Source organism: Neopsephotus bourkii, unplaced genomic scaffold (genome assembly GCF_033783945.1).
Source record: "Neopsephotus bourkii isolate Nb327-2 ecotype Australia unplaced genomic scaffold, CSIRO-AGI_Nbou_v1 NB_659, whole genome shotgun sequence".
Classification (NCBI taxonomy): Eukaryota; Metazoa; Chordata; class Aves; order Psittaciformes; family Psittacidae; genus Neopsephotus; species Neopsephotus bourkii.
Genome location: NW_026901158.1, coordinates 9619254 through 9643512, shown reverse-complemented (window position 1 = coordinate 9643512; position 24259 = coordinate 9619254). Strand labels below are relative to the sequence as shown.

The 24259-nt window shown below is 55.6% G+C and overlaps 1 protein-coding gene across 1 annotated transcript in view; it reads left to right on the top strand.

The window, feature by feature from the left end:
• Nucleotides 1-4577: 4577 nt before the first annotated feature.
• The window catches only part of ARRDC1 (arrestin domain containing 1), a 36880-nt gene continuing 17198 nt past the window's right edge, over nucleotides 4578-24259 (top strand). The window contains exons 1-2 of the mRNA XM_061352990.1: nucleotides 4578-4807; nucleotides 21143-21253. Of these exons, the coding sequence (XP_061208974.1) occupies nucleotides 4690-4807; nucleotides 21143-21253 (229 nt within the window). The 5' untranslated portion in view covers nucleotides 4578-4689. The remainder of the gene's footprint in view (nucleotides 4808-21142; nucleotides 21254-24259) is intronic.

Sequence of the window (24259 nt, the reverse complement as noted above, 5' to 3'; positions counted from 1 at the left end):
GAGAAAGCACCATGCAGAGAGAGGCCTGACAAGCTCAGCTTGCTCAGCTTATCACAGAAATGGAGAGGTGCCTTGATCCTGGTGTGTAAGTACCACCTCGAGGGGAAATTACTTGGCACTCAAGGACTCCTTAATGTCAGAGAAAGCCAGAACAAGAACCAGTGGCTGAAGCCTCCCGAAGCTGGACTAAAAGGCAAGTGTGGGTGTTAGCAGCAAAAGGGTTGTCAGCAGAAGCAAACTGCCCAGGGCCACATAGGGTTTGTCCCTGAGGGAAGGGAAGTCTGGTGGAGATGGCTCAGTGAGGTTATTCTACAATCAGGCACATGGTATGAGGGTAAGGGGATGGTATTTGTTACGCTGTTACAGCCCCTTTGGCATTTTGATTTGCTGGAGAGGGGCTTTGGGCAAGGGCCTGCAGGGACAGGGCAAGGGGAATGGCTTGAACCTGCCCGAGGGGAGACTGAGCTGAGCTCTTAGGCAGAAGCTCTTCCCTGTGAGGGTGCTGAGGCGCTGGCACAGGGTGCCCAGAGAAGCTGTGGCTGCCCCATCCCTGGCAGTGTTCAAGGCCAGGTTGGACACAGGGGCTTGGAGCAAGCTGCTCCAGTGGAAGGGGTCCCTGCCCGTGGCAGGGGTTGGGACTCTTCCAACACAAACCATTCCATGAGTCTGCACATGAGGCCTGGGACACTGCCTCAGGATACAGGGTCATAAAGTGTTCCTGGGATGGAGTCTGAAGCTGCCCCTGCCTCCTCACAGAGCCTGGCTCTGTTGTGTGGCTCATTTTGATCTCATCAGGATCAAGGAGTGGGACTGTGGGAGAGCTGGTATAAGGCAGACACAGTTCAAGGAGCTGCTGCAATGCTCTGGGATTTGAGATCCCAAAGCTTCATCCACCACTGATGGGACACTTGGCTCCAATCCCAGCACGTGCCCTCGGGAAGCTGCCTCACCTGCCCACAGCCAAGCCCATGAACCCACAGGAGGTTGCTGGGGACCTTGGTTTGTGGCCTCCTGCAGGGTGAAGGGCGGCTGTGCAGGAAGGTGTGGCTGAACACCACCAAACCCAGGTGAGCTGGTGAAAGGTGTCAGCCTGGAACAAATGAGTAATGGTTGCTGCTGTCGTATCAGATGACGTGGTTGAATGGCCACAGAATCAGCTGAGGAGCAGCGAGGTACCCAGCGAGGCAGGGAAGTGATCTGGAAAGGTAACAAATGTAACATAAATATATCAATATTATGGATTTTCTATACATATACAGGTATATAGAATAGTTATTAATGGTGTATATAGTATATTAGCAGTGAACCTTCCATGGGCTTGTCAGTGAAGGTGTGTGTTTGAGTCCAAGGGAAGCTTCAGAATCATAGAATGGTTTGGGTTGGAAGGCACCTTCAAAGCTCATTTATTCCAACTCCCTGCAATGAGCAGCAACATCTTTAACTAGATCAGGTTGCCCAGAACCACATCTAGCCTGGCCTTCAGTGTCTTCAGGGATGGAGCATCCACCATCTCTCTGGGCAGCCAGTGTTTTACCACCCTCATTGTAAAATGTGTCCCTCATGTCCAGACTGAAACCTGATGGCCACTTGCTGTGGTTGTGCTGCTTCCCTTTTTCCTCTGCCACAGCCTCACGGGGTGCAGGGAGCTCACCCAGCCAGGAGTAAAGCCCCCATCACATCCTCCCATCAGCAGGATGGGGGGAGGTTGGAACAGCAAAAGCAAGAAAACTTGAGAAGGGCTCCTCATCCCCTGTGACAGAGGAGACCGCAGGGGGCTGGGTGTGAGGCTGGTCCCTCTGCCCAGCAGCCACAGGGGTTCCCCAGAGCACCGAGTGGGTGGAAATGATGGTGCCAGCTCCTCCCTGCCCCGGGGGTAACGTGCTGAGCCTCACCTGGCAGCATTCCCATCGCCCAGCCTCTGCCAGTCACGGCTGGGCTATGCTCGGGCATTTCCGCAGTGCCTCTCCCTCAGGACACCCGGGTCCTGGCTCAGCACAGGCACTGCCAGGCGGGATCACGGTGTCCTGCACGGGGAAACTGAGGCACGGTCAGGTGGGGCTGTGCCACCACCTTGTCACCATGCGCTGCTGCAGGACACCTCGGAGGCCAAAAGAGGAAGGGATTTAAGTCACAAGACAGTGCCTGTGACTTAACTTTGACGGCTTGCTATAACCACACATGTGAGGGGAGTACACAACTTGCAGCTACAGCCGATCCCTGTGTGAGGGCACCCATGGTCGCTCTCCCAGGGCCCATGGTTGAAGCTCATCTCTGCTGCAGGCAGGGCACACTCAGGTGACAGTGCGTGGGGTACTGATACGTGTTGTGGTGGTTTTTTAATAACTACTATGTTCTTTGTCAAGAAATGTCATATTCCTTGAAGTGAGGGGAACGTGATAATATATGATAGGAAAATTTTACTCTAAACCCAGGGTTGACAGTTGATTTTCTTTTCTCTTTAGAAGTTTCCCTTTTACTAAGGCAAAAAAGGAGGAAGGGAGAGCAGGCAGAAGTGAGATTCCCCCCACCACCACATCAAACCTTTCAAAGCAATTTCTTTAAAGCAAAACAATGATCCAAAATCACAGGAAAGTGCATCGTTTGTGGTTTCTCAAACACCCATGGCAGGGGTTGGAGCTCGATGAGCTTTAAGGTCCCTTCCAACACAAACCAGGCTGGGATTCTATGATTCTATACCCACCTAGTTATGCCTTACAAGCTACCATGCACACCATGGCCGTGGTCTGGGTGATGGACTAACGCTGTGGCATCGCTGGTCATGCCACAAGAAGGGCTCCCGTGCCTGTGTGAAGCACACAGTGCCTGCCCTGCAGTGCTGCAGCTGTGCCACAGCGTGCATGGCTGGAGCCTGGTGCCTTTGTTCAGCTCCTGGCAGAGGAATCCTTTTCACTGACGTTGTGACCTTGGGTGAGCAACTTTTGCTGTGCTTAAAGTTAACTTTTCTGTAAACAAGGTGCACAAACCCCTTTGTATCCGGAGAGAGGAGCCTGGCGAAGGGTTTTATTCACCCTGAGCTGTTGCATGTGCGGTGTCCCTCTGGGGTAGCCCCAGCAGTGCACGAAGCCCCGAGTCTTTGGCCACTTTCCATGGGGAAAAGGTGCTTAATAAAATCATAGAATCCCAGCCTGGTTTGGGTTGGAAGGGACCTCAAAGCTCCTCCAGCTCCAACCCTTGCCACGGGCAGGGACCCCTTCCACTAGAACAGCTTGCTCCAAGCCCGTGTCCAACCTGGCCTTGAGCACTGCCAGGGATGGGGCAGCCACAGCTTCTCTGGGCACCCTGTGCCAGCGCCTCAGCACCCTCACACGGAAGAGCTTCTGCCTTACATCCAACCTCAGCTTCCCCTGTTTCAGTTTGAAGCCATCACCCCTTGTCCTATCTCTACAGTCCCTGATGAAGAGCCCCTCTCCAGTTTGTTGGGTCAGAGCTAAACAGGGACTGAAGGAAGCTGCTGTGGGCTGGTGTTACAAGAGACTGGAGGAAATCAGTGCATGTAGCCTGGCAAAACAAAAGCAAAGGGCAGCACAAGGTGAGAGGTGCATGGGGTACAAGGAGATGAGCTACTGGAGGCCATGGAACGAGGTGTATGCTGCCTGTAACTACACACAGGCTGCAAACAAGAGGTAGCTTGCAGCACCAGAGGAGGGAGTGCCCGGCAGGAGCCCTGTGCTCTAGGCACACCAACTCCTCTGGTGCTCTGTGATGGGTTTGCTATCTCAGCACCCACCGTAAGGCAGCACGGAGGGTCCTGCCCCCCGCATGCCCGAGCTGGTGTCACTGCAGGTCCATGGGAGGATGGATGCCGGTCTGCCTGCCGGGCCGGCCCCGAGCTGGGTGTGCTCTGCAGACAAACAGCCCTTCCTTGCACACTTACTCGTTCTGCCTGTGCACACAGCGGTGCCTTCCCCCGGCGCTGCCTTTGGTGCGGGTTTTGCAGGTGGGGTTTATTCCATGATGTAGAGCGGGGGGGCCATGGTGAGCGCGACGGAGGGAGCCCGCTGCTCACCCCCCGCTGGGTCAGACACCTTCACCCCACTGATCCATGGGGAGCGTGGAGCTCAGCCCTCAGCCCCAGCACTGGTCGCCTGTATTTGCCTCTCACCGGGCACTTAAAGCGATTGGGGTTATAAAAATAGGAGGGAGAGAGCTGACAGCTGGGCCAGGGAATTACAGGGGGAGATCGGATTAGAAAGAGCAGGGATCACCAGGAGGAAAGATGGCCCCATGCTGGGGCAGCCAGCGCCTTCCCTCACACCCCAGACCCACGACCGGCCCCACGACCGCCGCCTTCCCTCACACTCCAGACCCACAACCGCCTCCTTCCCTCACAGCTCGGCCCCACAACCGCCTCCTTCCCTCACACACCAGACCCACAACCGCCTCCTTCCCTCACAGCCCGGCCCCACAACCGCCTCCTTCCCTCACACACCAGACCCACAACCGCCTCCTTCCCTCACAGCCCGGCCCTCACAAACCGCCCCGTCTCTCCGGGCCCGCCCCGGCTCGGCCGCGCTGTGGGGCCGGGGCGGGAAGGGGCGGTGCGGGGCGGGAAGGGGCCGGCCCGGCGGGGCAGGGACATCGGGGGCCGGCGCGGCGAAGGGCGCAGGTACCGCTGCCGGCGGAGCGCGCAGGGCCGGGCAGGGCCGGTCCGCGGGGGCCGGCGAGGCCATGGGGAAGGTTCAGCTCTTCGAGATCCGCCTGGGCGACAGCCGCGTCGTGTACGGCCCCGGCGAGCCGCTGGCGGGCACCGTCACCGTGCGGCTCTCGGGCTCGCTGCAGTACCGAGGTGAGCCCGCGGCCTGCCCGCCGCTCCCCGCATGGGGTGTACCCGGGGGGCCGGTCCCGGGGGCTGCCCTCAGCCGTGGGGCTGGTGGCGGGGCGGGGGGTGCGCGGAGGAGCCGGTTCTCCGGCGGTGGGGAGCGGGCGCTGCGGGCAGGGGAGCGGCAGCAGCAACCTGCTGAATGATTTCCTCCTCCGCTTCCTCGTACTTTCTGCTCCCATCCCATAACCCAGCAGCCCCCCACCCCCTAAAGCCCCAGCAAACCCTCCGGGGGAGAGCTTGTTTCACAGCAGCCGGCAGTGCCCCGGTTAGTGGCACCGGGAGGCGGCCGGAGGAGCCGGGCTCCGTGTCCAGCCTCCCCCGGCGCCCTGCGGCCTCCCTGGGCTGCGGCATCGCGGTGCCAGCGGTCCCTCAACAGCGGGCCCCGGCTCTGGAGTGTGTGATCTGTATGGCAGGGGTGATACCCCAGCGGGGAGGGTGCCCTGTGCCATGCCCCAGCAGGAAGGGTGCCCGCCCGTTTGCAGCCACAGTCCACGGCCAGCATCCGCTCCGTTCCATCTGGAATGAACTGGAGCGGTTTGAGTTGTGGAAGCACCGGTTTGGAGGCGTCCAGGCTGTGCCTGTGGTCCTGTGCGTGTGGGGAGGGGGTGCCCGCGGTGGGGCAGGCAGCAGCAGCCCCCACTGTGCTCATGGTGCAGGAGGTATCGGGGTTGCTCCCAAGTGAGCCCCCCATGGTGGCTGCTGCGGTCCCTCGGGGCAGAGGGACAGGGATGGGCTGGGGGTGATGGGAGCTGGTTCAGACCTTCCAAACCAGGAACTTTGCTGCCCCAGCCTGCAGAAGTCATTTGCATTACAAGTTAGTTGTTGTGCTCCGTGCTGTGGAAATGCGGGCTGATTTGCTGTTTTCCCTGAGGTTGTCTTGCTTCTGCCTTTATAAGAAATTATTATGGGGAAGAAAGACCAAAGAATGTGAAATGCAAAGTCTCTCTTGAGCAGAGACGTCAGCCTGGATGGTGGTGCCTATGCTTGTCTGTGTCTTGCTTTTGTGAGCACCATCCCCAGTTGTCTGCAAGAGCTTTTTGGGATCTTCCCGAGGAAAACAGTATCCTGGACAAGTGCAGACTTGTAGCCTCTTCAACTCCTGTTGGAGCGAAACAGTTGCATGTTTCGGAGGGTACTCCCAAAGGTACTTCTTCCAGCAAAGATGTTATTAACAAAGGGTGGCTGACTTCCATCCTCAGCCCATCCCCTTCACTTCCACGCCTGTTCCTGAAGGCGCCTCTTGGGCAAGACGAGTGTTTGGCTTCTGAGGGCTCAGTTGTGCTGGCCACGGTTCCACCTTGCTGTTGCCTCTACAACTCCCATGTTGGAGAGGAACTGTACGTTCCCCTTCACACCAGATCTCCTTCGCTTCCTGGTGTGCTGGTTGTGGTGGGGTAGGAGGAATGTATCTCTTTGTTCTGGACCTTCATTCTGCTTCCTCATTGCTTTGACCCTGTGAAACGTTGGGGCCCAGTGTAAGGATTGGTCCTGACGCCAGGAGGGGGTTTGCTGTTGGTGTTTGATCTTGGTAAGAGGCAGGAGCAGCTGAGCAGGGCTCTAGGAATGCTGGCAGAAGCATCCAGCTGGAATCCGAGGTGGGCTCTGTGTGGCTGTTCCTTTTGCTTCTGTGCAGAGGTGACCTGAGCAGCTGTTTTGGGCTGAGATCCCTGTACATTGGTTCACCAGCTGGGGTGGAAACTTCCTGTAACCGATACGTGAATCTACCCAAATAAGTCACATTGGGCTGGGACACCAGCATCTGCAGAGCTCTTTGCTACCTCTCCTCCCTGCTGCTCTGTATCTTACAGTCTCTGGTGTTTAGTCCCGCCACACTGGGGATGGGGATCCCCCAGATGGGCACCCTCTTCCTTCTGGCTGAAGGAAATGCCTCACCCTCAGAGGAGGAGGAGTCTCATGTAGCTGCTGAAACATCCTTCTTGGTGTGACAGCAGGCAGCTACCTGCTGGCAAGAGGTCTTAAAGGGGCTGCTCAGCCCTGTTGAGAGCTCCATGGGCTCAGCAGCAAAGGAATCGGACAACCCTGACGTGCTGTGGCTTTCTGGTGGAGCGTGGGGAGAGGTGGGTGGCATCCACTTGTCTTATCTAGTATGTACACCTACACCTTCTGTGATCAGCTATCACTCCTCAGACTAAGAAACAGCTCCCAGGAGGAGACACCAAATCCTCCCCCATTGCAGGTCTGGCCCCCAGCACTGAGGCTTGGTGCTTCCCATTGCCTGAGCTGGACCAGTCCGTGTGGTGGCTTCTCTCAGCGTTGTGGCTTTTTGAGATCACAGATGCAAACAAGCCTGTAGATGAGTGCTTCACACGGTAACTCCTTTGATGGCTGTTGAAAATTGCACCTTCTGAAAGGCAGACAGTACAAACAAAGCTCTGTTCTGCCTTGCTAAACACGCTGGAAATCTTGGGTCATAGGAAAACCTCACTGGAGACGCACCTTTCGGGATCACAAGCGCTCCCACCTACGCTGGCTTCCGTGCCAGCCCTGCTGACTAGCAGGAAAGGCTGCTCAGCAGCACACCTTCTGCAGCTGACCTTGGAGCAACGTCACAAGTGGCCTGTGGTGACCCAGCAGACCTTATGGGGAGGCACGCTTGGCTGTGCCAGGGTGCAGGTCCTTCCCGGAGAACTTGTGAGCCTCGGGGGAAGGCGCTAATGGGAAGGCAGAACTCCTCATGTCGTGCCTGGCTCGCTGGGTAAATCATCAAACACGGGTGCACAAAGAATAATTAATCCGAACAGGAAGCTGGCTCTGGGACAGCTGGAGATGGAGGTAATTTGGGGGGAGGAAGGGAGGGAGGAGGGAGATAAGTGTGTTCAGAGCAGGGCCGGCAGCCCTGGCCGCTGGCGGGAGTGTGCTGGAACAAAGGCTTGAGCTGCTTGGGGGTGCTGGAGCACTTTCCTCCCAGCTCTGTGGCTGCCAGGGCCAATGCAGATTATTCCGGCCCCGCTGCCAGGCTCTCATGTCCGAAAGTGTAATGGTAAAGCACCAGCCCTCTCCTGTGTCACTGGTAAAAGAAACGGCAAGTGCCTTCCGGAGCAGGTTTCAGCACTTTGCTCTTCTCTGGTATTTAGCAGTTCAAGTTTATGCCACGATGACTTGACTTTAAAAATCACTCCCATGACCTACAAAGCTCCCGATACAAGTACTGATGTCTGTTTGTGCTCTAGAAGTACCTGGGTACCTCATTGCCTCTGCAGAGCAGAGTGCTGGTGAATCCTCATTTCCTTCTCTCATCTTCAGTGTAGTAAACATCCTCACTTCTCACGTGGAGAGCCGAGAAAGCTGGTGGTGACAAGGGGGTTGAAAAGCAGGTGACTCGAGTCCTGAGGCATGAGCCCAAAGTAAAAGATCACCTCTGTTTCCCTCGAAGGGCAGCAGGGAGAAGTTTGGGGTTGGTTCACATGCACGGTGGGTCTGGTGTGCGAGTAACCTGTGCCCTTCCTGAGGGGAAGAGGTGACACCGAAGGACTTTGTTGGCCACGATCCTCTCTACCACTTGGCTTGATACAGAGGAAAACATTGTTCCAGCAGAAGGGCCGTGGCTTGGGCTGCTTGGGAAAGCGATGGTGAAAGGATGGGTTCGGTCTCTGTCAGCAGGCTGAAGCTTGCTCTGTCCCGGGTCAGAAGTTTACCTTCTGTAAAGGTGGGTTTGACACTGCTGTGCTCATCTGGACATCACTGGGGCAGGATGGACCCCACAGCTGGTCTCTTCTCTGGGTGCTGCGTGGCAAGGGAGCGGTGCCTGCAGTGCAGAGCTGATCAGAGCCCAAAGGGCTCAGCAGGCAGGAGCAGATCCAAAGCTGTCCCTATCCCTGGGAACTCTGGCAGTGCCTGGTGAGGTCCTCCAGCCGTCTGGCATTCCCTGGCAGCGGCGGGTGCCGGGATGAGGCTGGTGCTGATGCTCAGGAATGCTCGTGTATTCTGCAGCATCTCCCCGGCAGGCTGGATGGCTCCTGCTGCAGGGGAAGTGGATTAACTTTCTTTTCTCATTGTCTGGAGCGAGACAGCAGGGAGCTGTGTGGCCAAGTCTGTCTGAGGCTGGGGAACAAAAGAGGGATTTCTGCTCTCCTGGCTGGCTTGCTGCTAGAGCTCCAAGTCCTCTGGAGTCAATAACGGATCACGAGATTGTTTTGTGTCTCCTGTCTCTGCAGTGTGTGCCTCTCTCTGCTGCTCCCCCACTTGTACACCACTTGTGCTCATCCAGAAACCTCTTGTTTGCTGCTTTCTGTGGCCAGGAGACATGCTGCGGCCTCACATCTCTTGTTTAAGACAATGGGAGAACAAGTGGAGCAGAGTTCTGTCTGTCTGATTTGCTTCCAAGTGTGACAAATGGGGTGTGAGTGCTTATCCCTTCCCTGGAGCAGTGCAGAGCTGTCGGAGATGCAGGTTGTCTTTCAGGGCTGGAGTCAGGTAGGCAGCAGGGAGGATGAAGACTGTGTGTTCCCATCCCTCTTCTCTGGAGGCAAGTCCCCATCCTTAGCATGGCCTCACAGGCAGGGCTGGGCAAGCTGGAGCAGCCAGGGAAGGTGATGGTTGGGGCAGCCCCTCTGCCAAGGGAGGTGTGGGTGCATGGATGGGCATGTTCTGCTCTGGTGTGTCAGGGAATGCCTATTGCTGAAAGTCATTCTTGGGAAAGAGGAGGAAGTTATCTTAAGACATGTATCTGTCACTTGACTTGGTGAAGTCTTGGCCAGGAAGAGTATGATGGACATGGAGATTGTCCTCTGCTGTCTGGAGAAGAGAATGCTCAGGCTCTTCCAAGAGAAGAAGGTCAGTGGGTGAGTTGGGTTGTGCTGCAAGGCTGCTATGGGCAGCCTCTGTAGGAAGGTGCTCTGCCTGGCAGGGCAGCTGCTCCTGGGTCAGCCTGGCAGGCACACTGGGGGCTGGGGTTTAGTTTGGTGCCTCTTTTCTTGAGGGCTGATTGCCCAGATAACCAGCGTACAGCCTTTAGGCTACTGTTGTGACCTCTGAAGTCTGGCAATAGGGATTGCTGCAGAAGTTAATTACCTCTTTGTGCGGCTCTTAAAACCTGTCACTCTTCGAATCTCTTGTGTCGAAGAGCAGACTGCTTAGGAGAGGAGAAAATGAGAAAGGACCAGAGTGCTGCCAGTCAGCAGGATTTTTCCCTTATGCACAGTTGTTCCTGTGTGTGCTCTGAGTCCCTGGGTCATGTCCAGGATCTGATACAGGAGGTGAAATGGCTTCAGACCAACAGAGATGGGCAGGCTTCTGTCTCCTCGTGTTCCTTTTGAACAGCAACTCTACAAGCCCAAATTCCTCCTGATGGCCAGTTAAAATGAGCTGATGGGGTGCCAGTGTCAAGTGGAGAACATGTGGGGTGTCCTGAGGTGAGGGTGGATGCTGCTTTTGACCCCCTTGGCGAAATGAGGGTGTCAGGCTGAGTGCCAGCCTAGGATTGTTTGGAGACCTAGTTTGAAAACACCCTGACCTCTGAGCACCTTAATCTTGATTAAAAACCAGATCTTGCCAGATATCTGCAGCAAAAAGGCTGTTTCCAAGAAGCATGAATCATTTCTGGAGCACTAATGCTTGTAACTTCCAATCCTTTGTTCTTGCTGAGGAGCTGTGCTCTCTGTCGTTCCGGCTCCAGCAGCTCTGGCCAGAGGTAACAGCTTGCGTCCATCCCTCCTGAGCTGAATCCCAAATGCTTCCTGCAGTAAGACTTCAATAAAACTGGCTTGGAAGGCAACATTCCAGGGAGGAAAGCTCAGTGTGTGGGTATCGGGTGGTGCTGCTTTGATGGGGAGTGTCGACATGGGACTGAATGTCAGGTCCAGGGGTTTAGCCCTTGGTCCCAAATGCTTCATTTTCTATCTGCTCAGACCTCTGCAGGTGTCCAGCCTTACCATGAAGAGTCGTAGTACTAGCATAGCAGGGATTCGTTATCTGTCTGCTGCTCTGGTAATAACAAGAACATAAGTTGTCTTTCCAAACTGATGATCTTGCTATAAATAGAGAATCCAGCTGCTTGTATTGAATGGCATCAGAGAAAATCATAGGAGCAGCTCTAATGCAGAATGAAGTGGATTCTAGCTGCTTTCTTTGAAGATGCTGGGGCAGAGGGGTTTCTTGACAACTGAGACGTGTGGAAGCAGCGCTCGAGAGCTCGATGTGGTGTGTGACATGTTCAGTGGAGAGCAAGTGAGGGGATGTGGCTGGGTTCTCCCATTGTTCTGTGCCACACTGCACCTCCTGCCTCCCCACTGGAGAAGCTGGTACACAGACTAGAAGAGTCAGTAAGTACAGGGTGGTTTTACTGCTTATAAATAAGGCTCCTAAGGAAAAGACACTTGAAACCTCCTCTGCTAGGAGGGGCGAGCTGGCTCTGGGCTCGTGCTTGGGGGCTGCAGCAGCATTAAATCATTTGGAGGTGTCTCAGCAAATTCTAGCTGCTGACTTGCGAGTTCAGCGCCGAGATTAGAGCAGCAGGGTGATGGGCCTCAGTGCAGCTATGCACAGTTGCTTGTCCCCTGTGCTCTTGTGTCCTTCCCTCATGTGCAGGCTCTGATCCCTCACATCAGAACTGTTGTTTCCAGAATGCTTGAGCGCTCCTGAACCTGCTGCTTTAGTCCTTGGTGCCTTGGAGGCAGAAGCTTGCTCAGGGCACCTGGTTATGGCAGTACTGTGTGTGCCCCAGATGCATGTGGTGGGGGGTGTCCAGCCTGTAACAGGCCTTTTCCTGGTCAGTTGGGTGCTGAGCTGACTTGGGCAGTGCTCAAGGCCAGGTTGGACACAGGGGCTTGGAGCAAGCTGCTCCAGTGGAAGGGGTCCCTGTCCATGGCAGGGGTTGGAGCTGGAGGAGCTTCAAGGTCCCATCCAACCCAGCCCGTTCTATGAGTGTCTTGTGATTCCTCTCTGAGGACAAGCAGTGGGTGCTGGGGGGTTCATGCCCAGGAGGGGCAGGAGGAGCATCACCCCCTTTCCTGAGCATCTGCAGGGCTGGCTGTTGCTGAGGAGACCAGGAGCGCTGTGTTGTGGGTGGCAGTGAGGATCTGCCAACGCGAGCATGGACCAACAGGACTTGTCCGAACCTTAACTCCCAGACAAGTGTATCTGAGAGTCCCAGAAGAAAATGAGCCTGACTCAGTCCCGCAGCAGTGTCTGGCCCACTGGAGCCCGGGTATTACAGTAAGCCTGTTAAGCATGAATTTCCAGAACTCTTTGAAGCCTTTATTTAGAGAGAGCCTGAAAAGGGAGTAGGCTCCGGTGAATCAACCTCTTTGTGGTTAAGCGGAGAAACCTGATCAGTCGCTGTTTATCTGCCGGCAGGAGGGGTGATGCTCCTGCAGAGGGGCTGGCCGGGTCGGGAGGCAGAGCCCGCTGAACCTGCCCCGGTGTGTGGGGAGAGCGGAGCGGAGCTGGTGGAGATCGCAAGCAGAGGTGTTCCCAGCACAGCAGGGAGCTCAGCCTGACCCCTCCATCATGGCTCGTTGTGGCAGCCAGCTGGGAGGAGGCTCTGCACTTGCTGGGAGGGAGCAATCCGGTTTGTTAGCAGGTTTAAAGGGGCAGTTTGTTGCAGGGTGGACTGGTCTTACAGCACGCAGTGACCTGCAGCACTGTGGTCGGCTGCGGTGGGGTTTCTTGCCCGGTTCTTCCTTTTTTTAACGGCCCAAGTCAAGTGTACTGGAATATCTCCACTGCTGTGGCCTCAAGTATTGCTAAGTGCAGGGTGGAAACCTATTTCAGTATGGGCAGGCTATAAAAAACGAGGTTCCTCTCCTGTCTGAGTGCAGCTGAAGGGTGGCTGTGGTCCCTGGCTGGCTGCAGTGCTGAGTGCTGGCAGGTCCTGGTGTCTCTTAGCATCCCTGTCTGCCGGGGCGAGTGGCTGGCTCTGCTCCACTTGCCTGCCTGCATTTGGGCATCTGGACTTTTATTGCCCTCTCACAGGGCTCTTCTAGGAACCAAACACTGCAGATGAAGATGTTGAGGGCTTATGTATGTACAGCCTTGTTCTGTTTTGAAGAGAATAACTTGCTTAAATTCAGGTTGTCCAAGGATGACAAGTGAGTTCAAGTTGCCCAGGTCCCCTGAGAAGGACGGCAGGAAGTTAGGACCTGCCTTGTTAAGGGGTTGTCAGTAGAAGTCTCCTGAACCTCACTGAGAACCTAAATATGAGATGTTTCTGTACCGAGCTGACAGTGTCTGCTGCTTTGCAGTTGAGAGCACTGGGAGCTGAGAGCTTCTGGGGCCAGTGTGGGACTCTTGCTGCAAGCTCTGATGGGAGCTCGGTCCCATCTGTACTGGGGAGTAACTGGCAGAGAGAGGCAGATCTCACACTCACTAGGAATATCTCCATGCCAGCCACCCACCTCAGCTGCACCGCCAGCACTCAGCCTCCTCTGCTGATATCCATCCCTCTGAGTATCACAGGAGAAAACATAGAACCCCAGCCTGGTTTGTGTTGGGAGGGACCTTAAAGCTCCTCCAGCTCCAACCCCTGCCACGGGCAGGGACCCCTTCCACTGGAGCAGCTTGCTCCAAGCCCCTGTGTCCAACCTGGCCTTGAACACTGCCAGGGATGGGGCAGCCACAGCTTCTCTGGGCACCCTGTGCCAGCGCCTCAGCACCCTCACAGGGAAGAGCTTCTGCCTAAGAGCTCAGCTCAGTCTCCCCTCGGGCAGGTTCAAGCCATTCCCCTTGGCCTGTCCCTACAGGCCCTTGTCCCAAGCCCCTCTCCAGGTTTCCTGCAGCCCCTTTAGGCACTGGAGCTGCTCTAAGGTCTCCCCTTCAGGAGCCTTCTCTTCTCCAGGCTGCCCCAGGCCAACATCAGTCTGAAGCTAAAAAAACCCCAAAACCCAGCCAAACTAATCCTGTTTTTTTTGTAAAAGGCAGTTCTGGAGAAAGGGGATGCTGCTGGGGCAGCCCCTTTAGAGCATGTTTGGTGAGCAGAGGGGGGGTTGTGGCATCAGCAGCATGGTGGGGACTGGGGTGAAGGGCTGGATGGGTGCAGCCCATCGCGATGCCCTGCCTGTGGATGCTGCCTCGTTCCCTGTGTGTTGCTAAGGAGCTGCGGTTGCCTTTGGCAGCAGGAGTGGCAGATCCAAGGCACAGGCTTTGTGGCCGTCCCCCTCCCACAGCCCCCGTGGCCTTGTTCACTGGTGGGTTTTGCACCTCCAGCCTGACACCTGCAGAGCTGGGCTTGTTGAACACGCTCAGCCCGGGATTTCATCCCACATGTTTGAGGTGACCCCTGCCTCTGAGGGCAGCCGCTGTTCTATCAGCACACTGCCATGAAACACTGGGCTGCTATAAATAAACCTGCCAGCTCTACAAGGGAGAGAGGTTTAAACAGGACGTTGCTCTGAAGAGGAGCCCCAGAGCCTGCTTTCTTCTCCTGGGGTGTGTGTTGACCCCTGGTTTTGGGGAGAAAATGGTAAATGTAGGTTAACTTGTTAGTCTCAGCTCGATGGAAGAAAGTGGTTGTAGAGGGGCAGGACCAGCCTGCCTGGGGATGGGCTCAGAGACAATTTGCTGCTCTGCTTTTGTACAGACTCCAGCATCTGCTAGAAGAACATCCTCCCTGTGTCGATACTGCCTACATGGACGTGCCCCTCCCCATGCTGGTGTGGACTCTGGCTAAAATAACTCATGTGTAGGCAAAATAATGGCTGTGGGTCACTGTGTCCCTGTGGCAGAGCTGGCACTGCCTTGTTGTTGCTACAGGCGGAGTTTCTACAGGCTGTGTCCAGCCTTCCCGCAGTGTGGGGCTGTGTTGGGTAGGTCTGGGCTTCCTGCAGGTTGTGTGGGGCTGGGTCCTCCTGCCTTAGCCTGGCAGCGGGCAAATACAGCCCTGTCCCATAGCCAAGGAGAATAGGCATTGGTGGTGCTTAGGATGGGTGTTGATGGGCTGGAAGGTTAGGGCTAGGAAGGGACTGTCTCTTCCATGGTGTGAGTGATTCTTCTTGCAGGGTGCAGAGGGGCAGTGCAAACCTGGGGAAGGAATGGCTGAGCATCTCTTGCTCCTGGGCACTGAATGATGCTAAAGCTTGTGCACTGCAGAGGGGTGGTCCTGAGCCCCAGCTGGCCTTGTGCATGGCAGCAGCATTGCCCATGGGCAGCAGCACAGGGGCACAGACCAGTCAAACTGCAGCAGTGTTTCACTGGTGCTTCACTGGAGCCTCTGAGCAGAGCTGTGTTGGGGTGACCCGTGTGATGGACTGCGGGAGGTGGGATGTCCCCCTGGGTCATGGGGAGCAGCAGCCAAGTCCTGGTGTGCTGGAGGCTGCTGCTGGGCTGGGAGATGTGCTCAGTGTGTGTCAGCTCCAGACAAGTCACTGGGGGGCCTGGCTGCAGCTTGGGTTTGACTTGAGATGGAAAGCGTGAGCTACTCCTCTGGACGACTCCTCTCCTTCCACACTAGAGGCCGAGTGCCCTCCGTGCCCCTGTGCTGGGCTCTTGGGGAGGAAGAGGATAAAATCCTCCCCAGACAATCCTTAACCTTGCACTGAACCCTCCGCTGCCTCCAGCTGCCTGTGTAAGCTCTGCTCTTGCCTCACTGCCTCCTGTCTCTGTGTCTCAGGAGCTGACAGGATGGCCCCAGAAGGATGGGGACAGCTGAGGGTTAATGAGGAGCTGTTGGTTTAATTGGTAGTGTCACAGTGTTAGTGTTATTAGTATTATGAAGTAGTGTCATAGACTCTTGCGTGAGGGCTGGGTGCTGAGGGAGTAGCAGATCTTGGGAGCTTCCAGCCTTCCTGCTTAGCAGACATGAGCCCTTTGTGTCTGAGGTGCTGCTGGGGTGTTTCTGTGTGAAGGCAGTCAGTGCAAAGGCCTCATCCTTGCCCCTCTGGGGGGTTTTGGCTTCCTCAGCATCCCCTTCTCATGGAGCTTTTCTAGGAATCCCCCAGTCTCCTCAACTGGTTGAGAGTAGCTCCCTCTGTCTATGGGCTTTCCCTTTTCCCAGCACCATCTGGTCCTGCTTTGCTGGCTGTGTGTGTAACCCCAAACACATCACCTCCATCACATCGAGGGCAGGGGCTTCCCGGGCCAGGAGCTCTTGGGGTGTACCAGAAGGTGTCATCTCTGAAGCCAGGTTTCACTCCAGGGTGCAGCTGCGATGCTCTGTGCTCAGCTGGCCCTGCTGCTGTGCCAGCCATCGCTCTGTGAACGGCAGGGCCCCAGCACCGTGCACTGGGCACTGCCTGGGGCTCTGGGCAATGGGGCACCCTTCTCCTGGGGCTGTTTCTGGCCCCTGGGGCAGGGAAATGCATCCCGTTCCCAGCTCACGGGGTGCTGAGTCCCTGCAGGTCTGTGCATACACACAGCAGCTTGAGGCAATCTAATTACAATGTGGTGATCCTGCCTGCCCCAGCTCTGATGGACAGGGAGGAGGAAGGGGGGCTCTGGCTTCCTGTGGCTGGTTTCTATGAACCAAGTCTCTGATGCGCAGTCACTTGTCTCCCCAGCACTTCCTCCCCCTGTGCTCCCTCATTATCTGCTCCAGGTGAGCACAGGTTTTCCACAGCACCTCTCAGGTCTGCAGGTACCTCTGAGCCCATTGGGAATACACATCCCTGTCCTGTGGGAGGTCACGGCACAGGCAGAGGGTGGCTTTGTGCCATCCCTCTCGTCCCACGCTTGTGGTCCTGGAGCCTCCGTGTCCAACAGACATGGCTGAGGCCACATACGAGTGGGCTTCAGCTTGTGAAGCCCCAGGGCTGGCTGCAGGTGCTGGTCCAGAGCTCAGCACCAGCTCTTTGGCTGTCCTTGCAGTGGAAGGGCAATGGTTTGGGTTGGAAAGGACCTTCACATCATCCAGTTCCAGCCCCCTGCCTCACACCACAATGCCAGGTTGGTCCGTTTGCCCTGTGTAAACTGCTGCTCAGTGCAACAGCCACCACTTCTGCTGCTCCCCTCCCCACCCCAGAGCCCCCCCACCAACCAGGCTGTTGGTGCCTCCTTCCCTCTTGCCCTGCCTGTTGCCTGTCCCTGCTGCAATGGGGGTGTGATGTAGATGGGACTTGAAGCTGGACGGGGCTGGCCCTGCTGCCCCATTCACTGTGCTGGTGGGACTCTGCTTGCTCAGCACACGGCTGGGTGTTGGAAGCAGGGATGTGCACATCCAGCAGCTGCAATACCAGCTCTCCCGAGGAGGCCAGCTCACTGGGTCACCAGCAACAGTAACTTGAGGTCTAAGACTGCTCTTCTCAAATCACTTTGGAAGGCGGCAGACGTGCCCAGCTCCTGGCATCTCTATTTTTACTTTGTGCAGAGATGGATGGGTCTCAACTGTCTCCTTTTCTTTCCAGCATATGGCACGTAGTACGTTGCTAAGGATGTATCTGGCTGGATGTGAAGCTGCCCACTTCCCAAATCCCTGCGGGACTGCAGGGGAGAAGGCTCTTGCCTTCTGCAGGGCTTCATAATTTCTTCTCTGCTTGCTGCTCTTTGCCTCCTCCCTCCCCTTCCCTTCTCTGTATTTATTCAGAGCAGCCTGGGTACACAGGGAGCAGGAGCGTGGTAACCTGGGCACTGGTAGCACTGGATTCCAGAGGCGTTTATGGGTTCCTTTTAACTGGAACGGGCCTGTTTGGATGTAGAAACTTCTCATTTGCTTTGTCTGCAGCTTGGCACAGAGGTTTCCTTGGGAAGGCTCAGGCTGTGCATTCTGCTTCCTGACATTGGTGCTGAGAAGCTTTGCCCCTCAGGTGGCTCCAGTGGCAGCTCTGGTGGTGCTGGTTTCCCAGAGCTGTCCCACTGACACTGTTTTTAGCTTGCAGCTGACCCAGCTCCACCTGCCTGAGCTGTGGCCATCAACTGCCCCGATCCCTCCTCCTGCCTCTGCACAGGAGCCTTTGGGAGAGTCCCCAGTATCTTCCTCTGCCCGTTGGATGCTTGTGGATTTCATGGTGAGGCTGCTCCAACACCTGGTTAGAGGTAAGAGAAATCACAGAACCCCAGCCTGGTTTGTGTTGGAAGGGACCTTAAAGCTCCTCCAGCTCCAACCCCTGCCACGGGCAGGGACCCCTTCCACTGGAGCAGCTTGCTCCAAGCCCCTGTGTCCAACCTGGCCTTGAACACTGCCAGGGATGGGGCAGCCACAGCTTCTCTGGGCACCCTGTGCCAGCGCCTCAGCACCCTCACAGGGAAGAGCTTCTGCCTAAGAGCTCAGCTCAGTCTCCCCTCGGGCAGGTTCAAGCCATTCCCCTTGGCCTGTCCCTACAGGCCCTTGTCCCAAGCCCCTCTCCAGCTTTCCTGCAGCCCCTTTAGGCAGTGGAGCTGCTCTAAGGTCTCCCCTTCAGGAGCCTTCTCTTCTGCAGGCTGACCCAGCCCAGCTCTCTCAGCCTGGCTCCAGAGCAGAGCTGCTGCTCTGACCTGTGCAACCTGGCACCTCTCAAGATAACCTGGAGGACCAAGAGCCCTGGAGCTGCCAGGCTTTCCTGCTTGCCTTGCTCTGTGGTTGTGGCGATGAAATGGGGGGGCTCTTGGGCTGCTCTGGATCTGCTGTCCCCCTGCTTTGCCCACCCTGGGGAGAGCTGGGGATCTGCTGCCTCCTCCAGGAGCCTGTGGGGTGATCCCTGTATCCAGCCACAGCCCCTCTCTCAGCTATGGGGCAATGCATATGTTGTCCACCCCATTTCTCCCCCAGTGAAGTGCAGGAAGCTCATGTTTCTGAAATAGATTGGAGAAGATGCTCCATAGCAAATCCTCTGCCACCTGAACTGCTCTGAGGCTTGCCCTGTACCTTGGTGTGCCTGGTAACACTACACTGGCAGCTCTGGAGAGCATAAAGGGGAGGGTTTCTCCATTAGTGTGAAACTGCCTTCAAGCTTTTCAGCTTGTGATGTTGCTGTCTGGCTCTTTGCTTGTCCTCATGCATCTGGACTGGCAGTCCCAGGGTCTGTGATGGTCAGGAATGCCACTGGAGAGGGTGTCAGGACTGGGACCCCCAAGAGCCCCAGACCTCTTCTCCCTCCAGGACCTGTCCCTCTTCCATAGGCACAGGCTGGCTGCGACCACACCAGTTTGGGATGCTGGTAGCTGAGCAGCTCTGGAGCTGACAGCTCCTGTGCCTGGGATGGACAACTCCTTGCTACACGCAGTGAGACCTTGAGACACAGTTAAGTGCAGCCCTGATGCTGGTTACAGGGGTTCCACCATCGCAGCAGGGACCACCAGGCAAAGGCTGGCTCTGCACGTCCCACTGCAAACCCACTGCCTTTGCTGGCTGAGTATGTCTGCTGTGGGAAGGGAGATGGTCTCTAACATGTATGTGCCTGAACATTCCTCCCACCTGCCTCCCAGGAGCAGGAATGCCTCAGCACCGCAATGCAGCAAGCTCACATTCAAGACCATCATCCCCGTATCTGGGCGTTGCAACAGATGGTGGTGATCTATAAACTCCTGTGGTGAAGGGAGCCTGAGGGGGAGCCTGTTGCTCCTGAAGGATGTGAATGTTCTGTGGATGTTCTCCAGTTCTTGGTTGGGTTTTTCTTGCTCTCATCTCCTGTGTGAAAATGTGGGAGTGGAGCAGTTGAGTCTGGGCTTGATTTGACTTAAGCCACCCAAGTTCTGGGCTTAGTTGAAGTGGGACAGGCTTGTTGTGAATGCAGAGATGCGGCAGTGTGTCTGAGGTGGGAACACGTGATCTGGTACCAGTGTGTGGGTACCATTCCCTGCTCCTTCTGGTGCTGAAGGCCCTGCGTGGTTTTGGCTCTGCCATCTGGCAAAAGAGAGGGTTGGATGTCCCAGACCTGCAGGGGGGTTTGGGGTGATGGTTTGCTTCCAGAGGGGACCGGTGTCTGCTCAGACCACATGCTGTGATGTGGGCAGCTCCAGTTGGAGGCCGTGCTCCCCTGGAAGTGCCTTGGAAGTGGCAATGCACATCCCAGACGCACACAGGAGAGCTGCTGAGTCAGCGTTGCTGCTCTGTTGCTGTGTGTTAATGAGAGTTGGCATCTGGAGCTGTTTATCCATTGCCCTTGAGTATAAGACAGCGCTTTGACTGCAACAGGCTCTGGTGTTCAGTCATGATCAGGCTGGGAAGGTACAGTAGGAGATCTGATAGGGGGAGGCTGTTCTTTGTGGGATGAGGAGCCTGTTTCACCTGAATGCATGCAGCAAAGCACCAGTAGGGCACTGGGGTAAGAACTATCCATTCCCCCTGCAGAGAAGCCTGGGTTTGGGTTTCTTTCCACCCTGTCCTCAGTCAGTGTGGGGAACAAGGTCGTACCAGCCAGGCAGGAGCTCTAGAGAGCTATTGAGGTGGTTGTGTGCAGCATCACACAGCCCTTGGTGTCTGGGGAGGCGCATGGCTGAGGAGGTGTGGGGAAGGGGAGAGCTCTGAAGCCAACATGAATTGGCCTCCTGCCTCCCGGGGAGATGCTTCCTGTGAGACACGGCTTGGATAGAGGGGAGCAGATGGGTGAAACAGGAGAAGAGTCTGTCTGGCAGTTCCTGCCAGCAGGAGCAGTCACACAGCACATCCAGTGAGGGAGTTCTGTGGGATCCATTGAAGCTGCTGCAGAACCTGGTGGCAATCAGGACAGGAGACGTCCAGCTGGGACAAAGCTGAAGGCCTGGTTTGTGCTGTGACCGGTCTGTCTGCATCCCCCCTGTATGGGGGCAAGCTGTGCATCATCTGCTGTGAAGCAAGGCCAGGCCATCCCATTTGTCTCTGTGGTCCATTGTTAACATCAGAGCATGATTTCAACCTGCTGTGAATTGGCCAAGACTAACTGAAAAGGTACAGTGGGTACCTCTTCTGAAAGGCATTCTGCAGGGTGGGCTCTGGGGTGGCTTTCCCAAGGCAAGGCACAAACATAGCTCAAATTTACCCTCCTTGCTTTGGGACCATCAGATGGCATCTCAGGTGCTTCCAGACCTTGCTGTGTGGCTTTGCTGTGAGTCCTGAGTCTCTTAACAGGAGGAAGAAGCCACTCAAAGTCTTTGCTGTGAGCCTGAGTGCTGAGGCTGACGTGCATGTTGCTTCATCTGGGAGCAAACTAGAGAGAGGGTTATCTCTTGGAGAGCTGGAATCACTGCTGCTAAGGGTTTCACAGTGCAAGGAGGCCAGGACTTAAGGTGATAATATCTGGGAATAGCACTGGAGTAGCAGGGAGCATGCAATAGTGTTGAGAGTAAAGGGAAAACATGCTACTGAAATGGAATGAAAACATGACCCAATTCCTTTGCTCTGTGTTTGCACCTTGTGTGTGTTTCATGAGGCCCTCCTCCTGCACAACTACCTGAAGCAAGTCTGAACCCGAGGTTTTGCTTTCTCCCAGAGCTTACGGGTGTGCTTTTTCTCCACAGCCATCAAGGTGAGCTGCATTGGATCCTGTGGGGTATCTAACAAGATCAATGACACAGCATGGACTGTGGAGGAGCAGTACTTTAACAGCACGCTGTCTCTGGCAGACAAAGGTAAGGTCCACAGCGATGTGGTGGGGATCTGTGATTGTGAGATGCTCAACAGAAATGAGGTGCCAAGATTTCAGCATCTTCTCGATGTGCAGTACCCCTTCACAGGCTGCCTAGGACTGTGCACAGAGGATGGGAGCCAGTATTAGAGATGAGAATAGCTTAGAAGGAGCTGTGCAGAGAAGCATCCTGAGTAGCTGCAGAACTTGGCAGCCACTCTGCAAACACTGCTCGCATGCTCTGAGCCTGCTCTGCCTGAAACTGAGCTGCCAGCAGTGTTTCAAGGCCTTGTGGGCTCACTCTGCTCTGCTTTCTATGTGTGTTGGCTTTGATGGACACAAAACACTGATCAGAGCTGGTCAGCAGAACCCACTTGCAGGCCAGGAGCAGGTTGCACTGAAAGGGCTGTGGAGCTGTTGCTTGTCCTCCAAGAGACATGGCAGCCTAGGACAAGTTACCCCATGAGGCGAGATACCCAGAGGTAGCAGTGGGGTTGTGTTATCCTGTGGGATAAAGTGACACCAGCAGCCTCTGGGGACTCTGGGCTGGAATGAATGCTGTCTTTCTGCTGGTAAATAGGTCAGCTCACCACAAATAATTCATGCTGTGCTCTGGCTTCTGTTGAAATCAAGACGGGCCAGTGTTCACCTGCCAAAGGCAGTGGCTGTAGCAGTAACTGAACCATAGCAAAAGCCAAGGGTGGCAGGAGCTCAGCCCTCCACTGCTGGTTTATCCCCTAACAGGAAATGGGTAAACCTGAAGTGGCAGTTCCTGCTAGCTCAGCAGTTTTGCAAGCAGAGCTTTAGCATTGAGGGGAGACTGAGCTCATCCTCACAGCAAGTGGCAGGAGCACTGCTTGCTCCCAGGCCTGGGGAAGGGAGACAGCCCTGTGCCTGGCTCACAGCCCAGGGGCTGCAGCTGCAGGTGAGCTGCCAGGGAGGGCAATGAGAAACCTTCCTGCCTGGGTTTGGATGTGGTGCTGAGCACAGGCAGAGAGCCCAGCTGTGAATGCCAGGGTAGCAAAGTCTCAGAGGATGTAAGGTGCTGCAGGCCACTGAGCTGTGGTGGGAGCTGCAGGCTGTGAATGATTGTGGTGTTCTGGAGAGGTTTAAACCTGCAACTGCACTGAAAAACCCACCTCCCAGCTTTTGTTTCTAGCAGTATCTGAAGGGGGCATATAGGGATGCTGGGGGTGGACTCTTCATTAGGGACTGTAGTGACAGGACAAGGGGTAATGGGTTAAAACGTAAACAGGGGAAGTTTAGATTGGATATAAGGAGGAAATTCTTTCCTGTTAGGGTGCTGAGGCACTGGAATGGGTTGCCCAGGGAGGTTGTGAATGCTCCATCCCTGGCAGTGTTCAAGGCCAGGTTGGACGAGGCCTTGGGTAATATGGTTTAGAGCGAGGTGTCCCTGCCCATGGCAGGGGGGTTGGAACTGGATGATCTTAAGGTCCTTTCCAACCCTAACGATTCTATGATTCTATTTAAAGATCCAAGGGAGAGCTGTGGTGTTGTGGTGGGTTCTGTGCTGGTAAAGCTGAGCAGTGGCAAAAGCCAAGCAGGATGTAGGAGTGGGAAGGGTGGATGTGCTTTTCGTTGGTTGGGCAGCCCTGGGAGAGTGTGATAGTCAGGTCTTGTGAGGTGGCCCTTGGGAGCTATCCCCTTGGCAACTAGGGTCAGTGTGGAAGGATGCAAGGGAAACACATTAATGGCTACACCCTTTCATGGCTCTGAATTCCACAGACAGCCTAAGCTGGTGTTCCCAGCTGGTTTTCCAGTTCATGGGCAGCCCTAGTCTTTTAGCTGTTAATTTCTGGCCTGAGGCTCTGTGTATCACCCGGTGCAGTGCTGCTATCTGTGAACTGCCACTGTTAGAGACTCTGCCAGCCTGAGACTTGAATGGGTGCCCGGGGCAGGGCTGGGCTCTGTGCTGGAGCTGTCCCTGTCTGTGCCAGGGGTGTGATGGGACAGACCCGGCTGGCTGAGGGCTTCCAGAGCTGGCACAGCTCCAGGCCAGTGAGGAGAGAAACGGCAGTGGAGGACTTGTAAGGACATGTAAGGGACAAGGGGAACGGCTTGAACCTGCCAGAGGGGAGACTGAGCTGAGCTCTTAGGCAGAAGCTCTTCCTTGTGAGGGTGCCCAGAGAAGCTGTGGCTGCCCCATCCCTGGCAGTGTTCAAGGCCAGGTTGGACACAGGGGCTTGGAGCAAGCTGCTCCAGTGGAAGGTGGCAGGGGTTGGAGCTGGATGGGCTTTAAGGTCCAACCCAAATCATTCTGTTAGTCTAAGATATTATATGACTTATCAGAGATGTAATAAATTGGAGGGAAAACGTGTCCTTTAGGACTCTAGAGTCCTGTGCTTGAAAGCTGAGGTGTGTTGTACTGTGGTTACTGTCTGGTGTTGCAAACCTACAGTGCAATTATGGGGCAAAGCCTGGTCCCAGCTACCAGCAATCAATCTGGGGCATTGTACCAGGTACCTGGTCACTGACCTGTATGTGCTCTTCTGCTTTCTGTGTCAAAGTGGACACAGCCACTGGGACCTGCCAGCCTCTGGCTCCCATTGCAGGGGTGCAGCTATGGACAAGGTGGGCATGTCTGTGCATGAGATTGTAACCAAGGGCAGTGCTCACGGGGCAGGAGTTACTGTCCTGGACTTGCAGTGCTTGTCCCATGTCTGTCTTCAGGCAGGATGGCTGATCCCAGTGATGACACAGCAGAGCAAGTAGTGGGGTGTATACTTGGGGCCTATAGGGATGCTGGGGATGGACTCTTCATTAGGGACTGTAGTGATAGGACAAGGGGTAATGGGTTAAAACTGAAACAGGGGAAGTTTAGATTGGATATAAGGAGGAAATTCTTTCATGTTAGGGTGCTGAGGCACTGGAATGGGTTGCCCAGGGAGGTTGTGAATGCTCCATCCCTGGCGGTGTTCAAGGCCAGGTTGGACGAAGCCTTGGGTAATATGGTTTAGTGTGAGGTGTCCCTGCCCATGGCAGGGGGGTT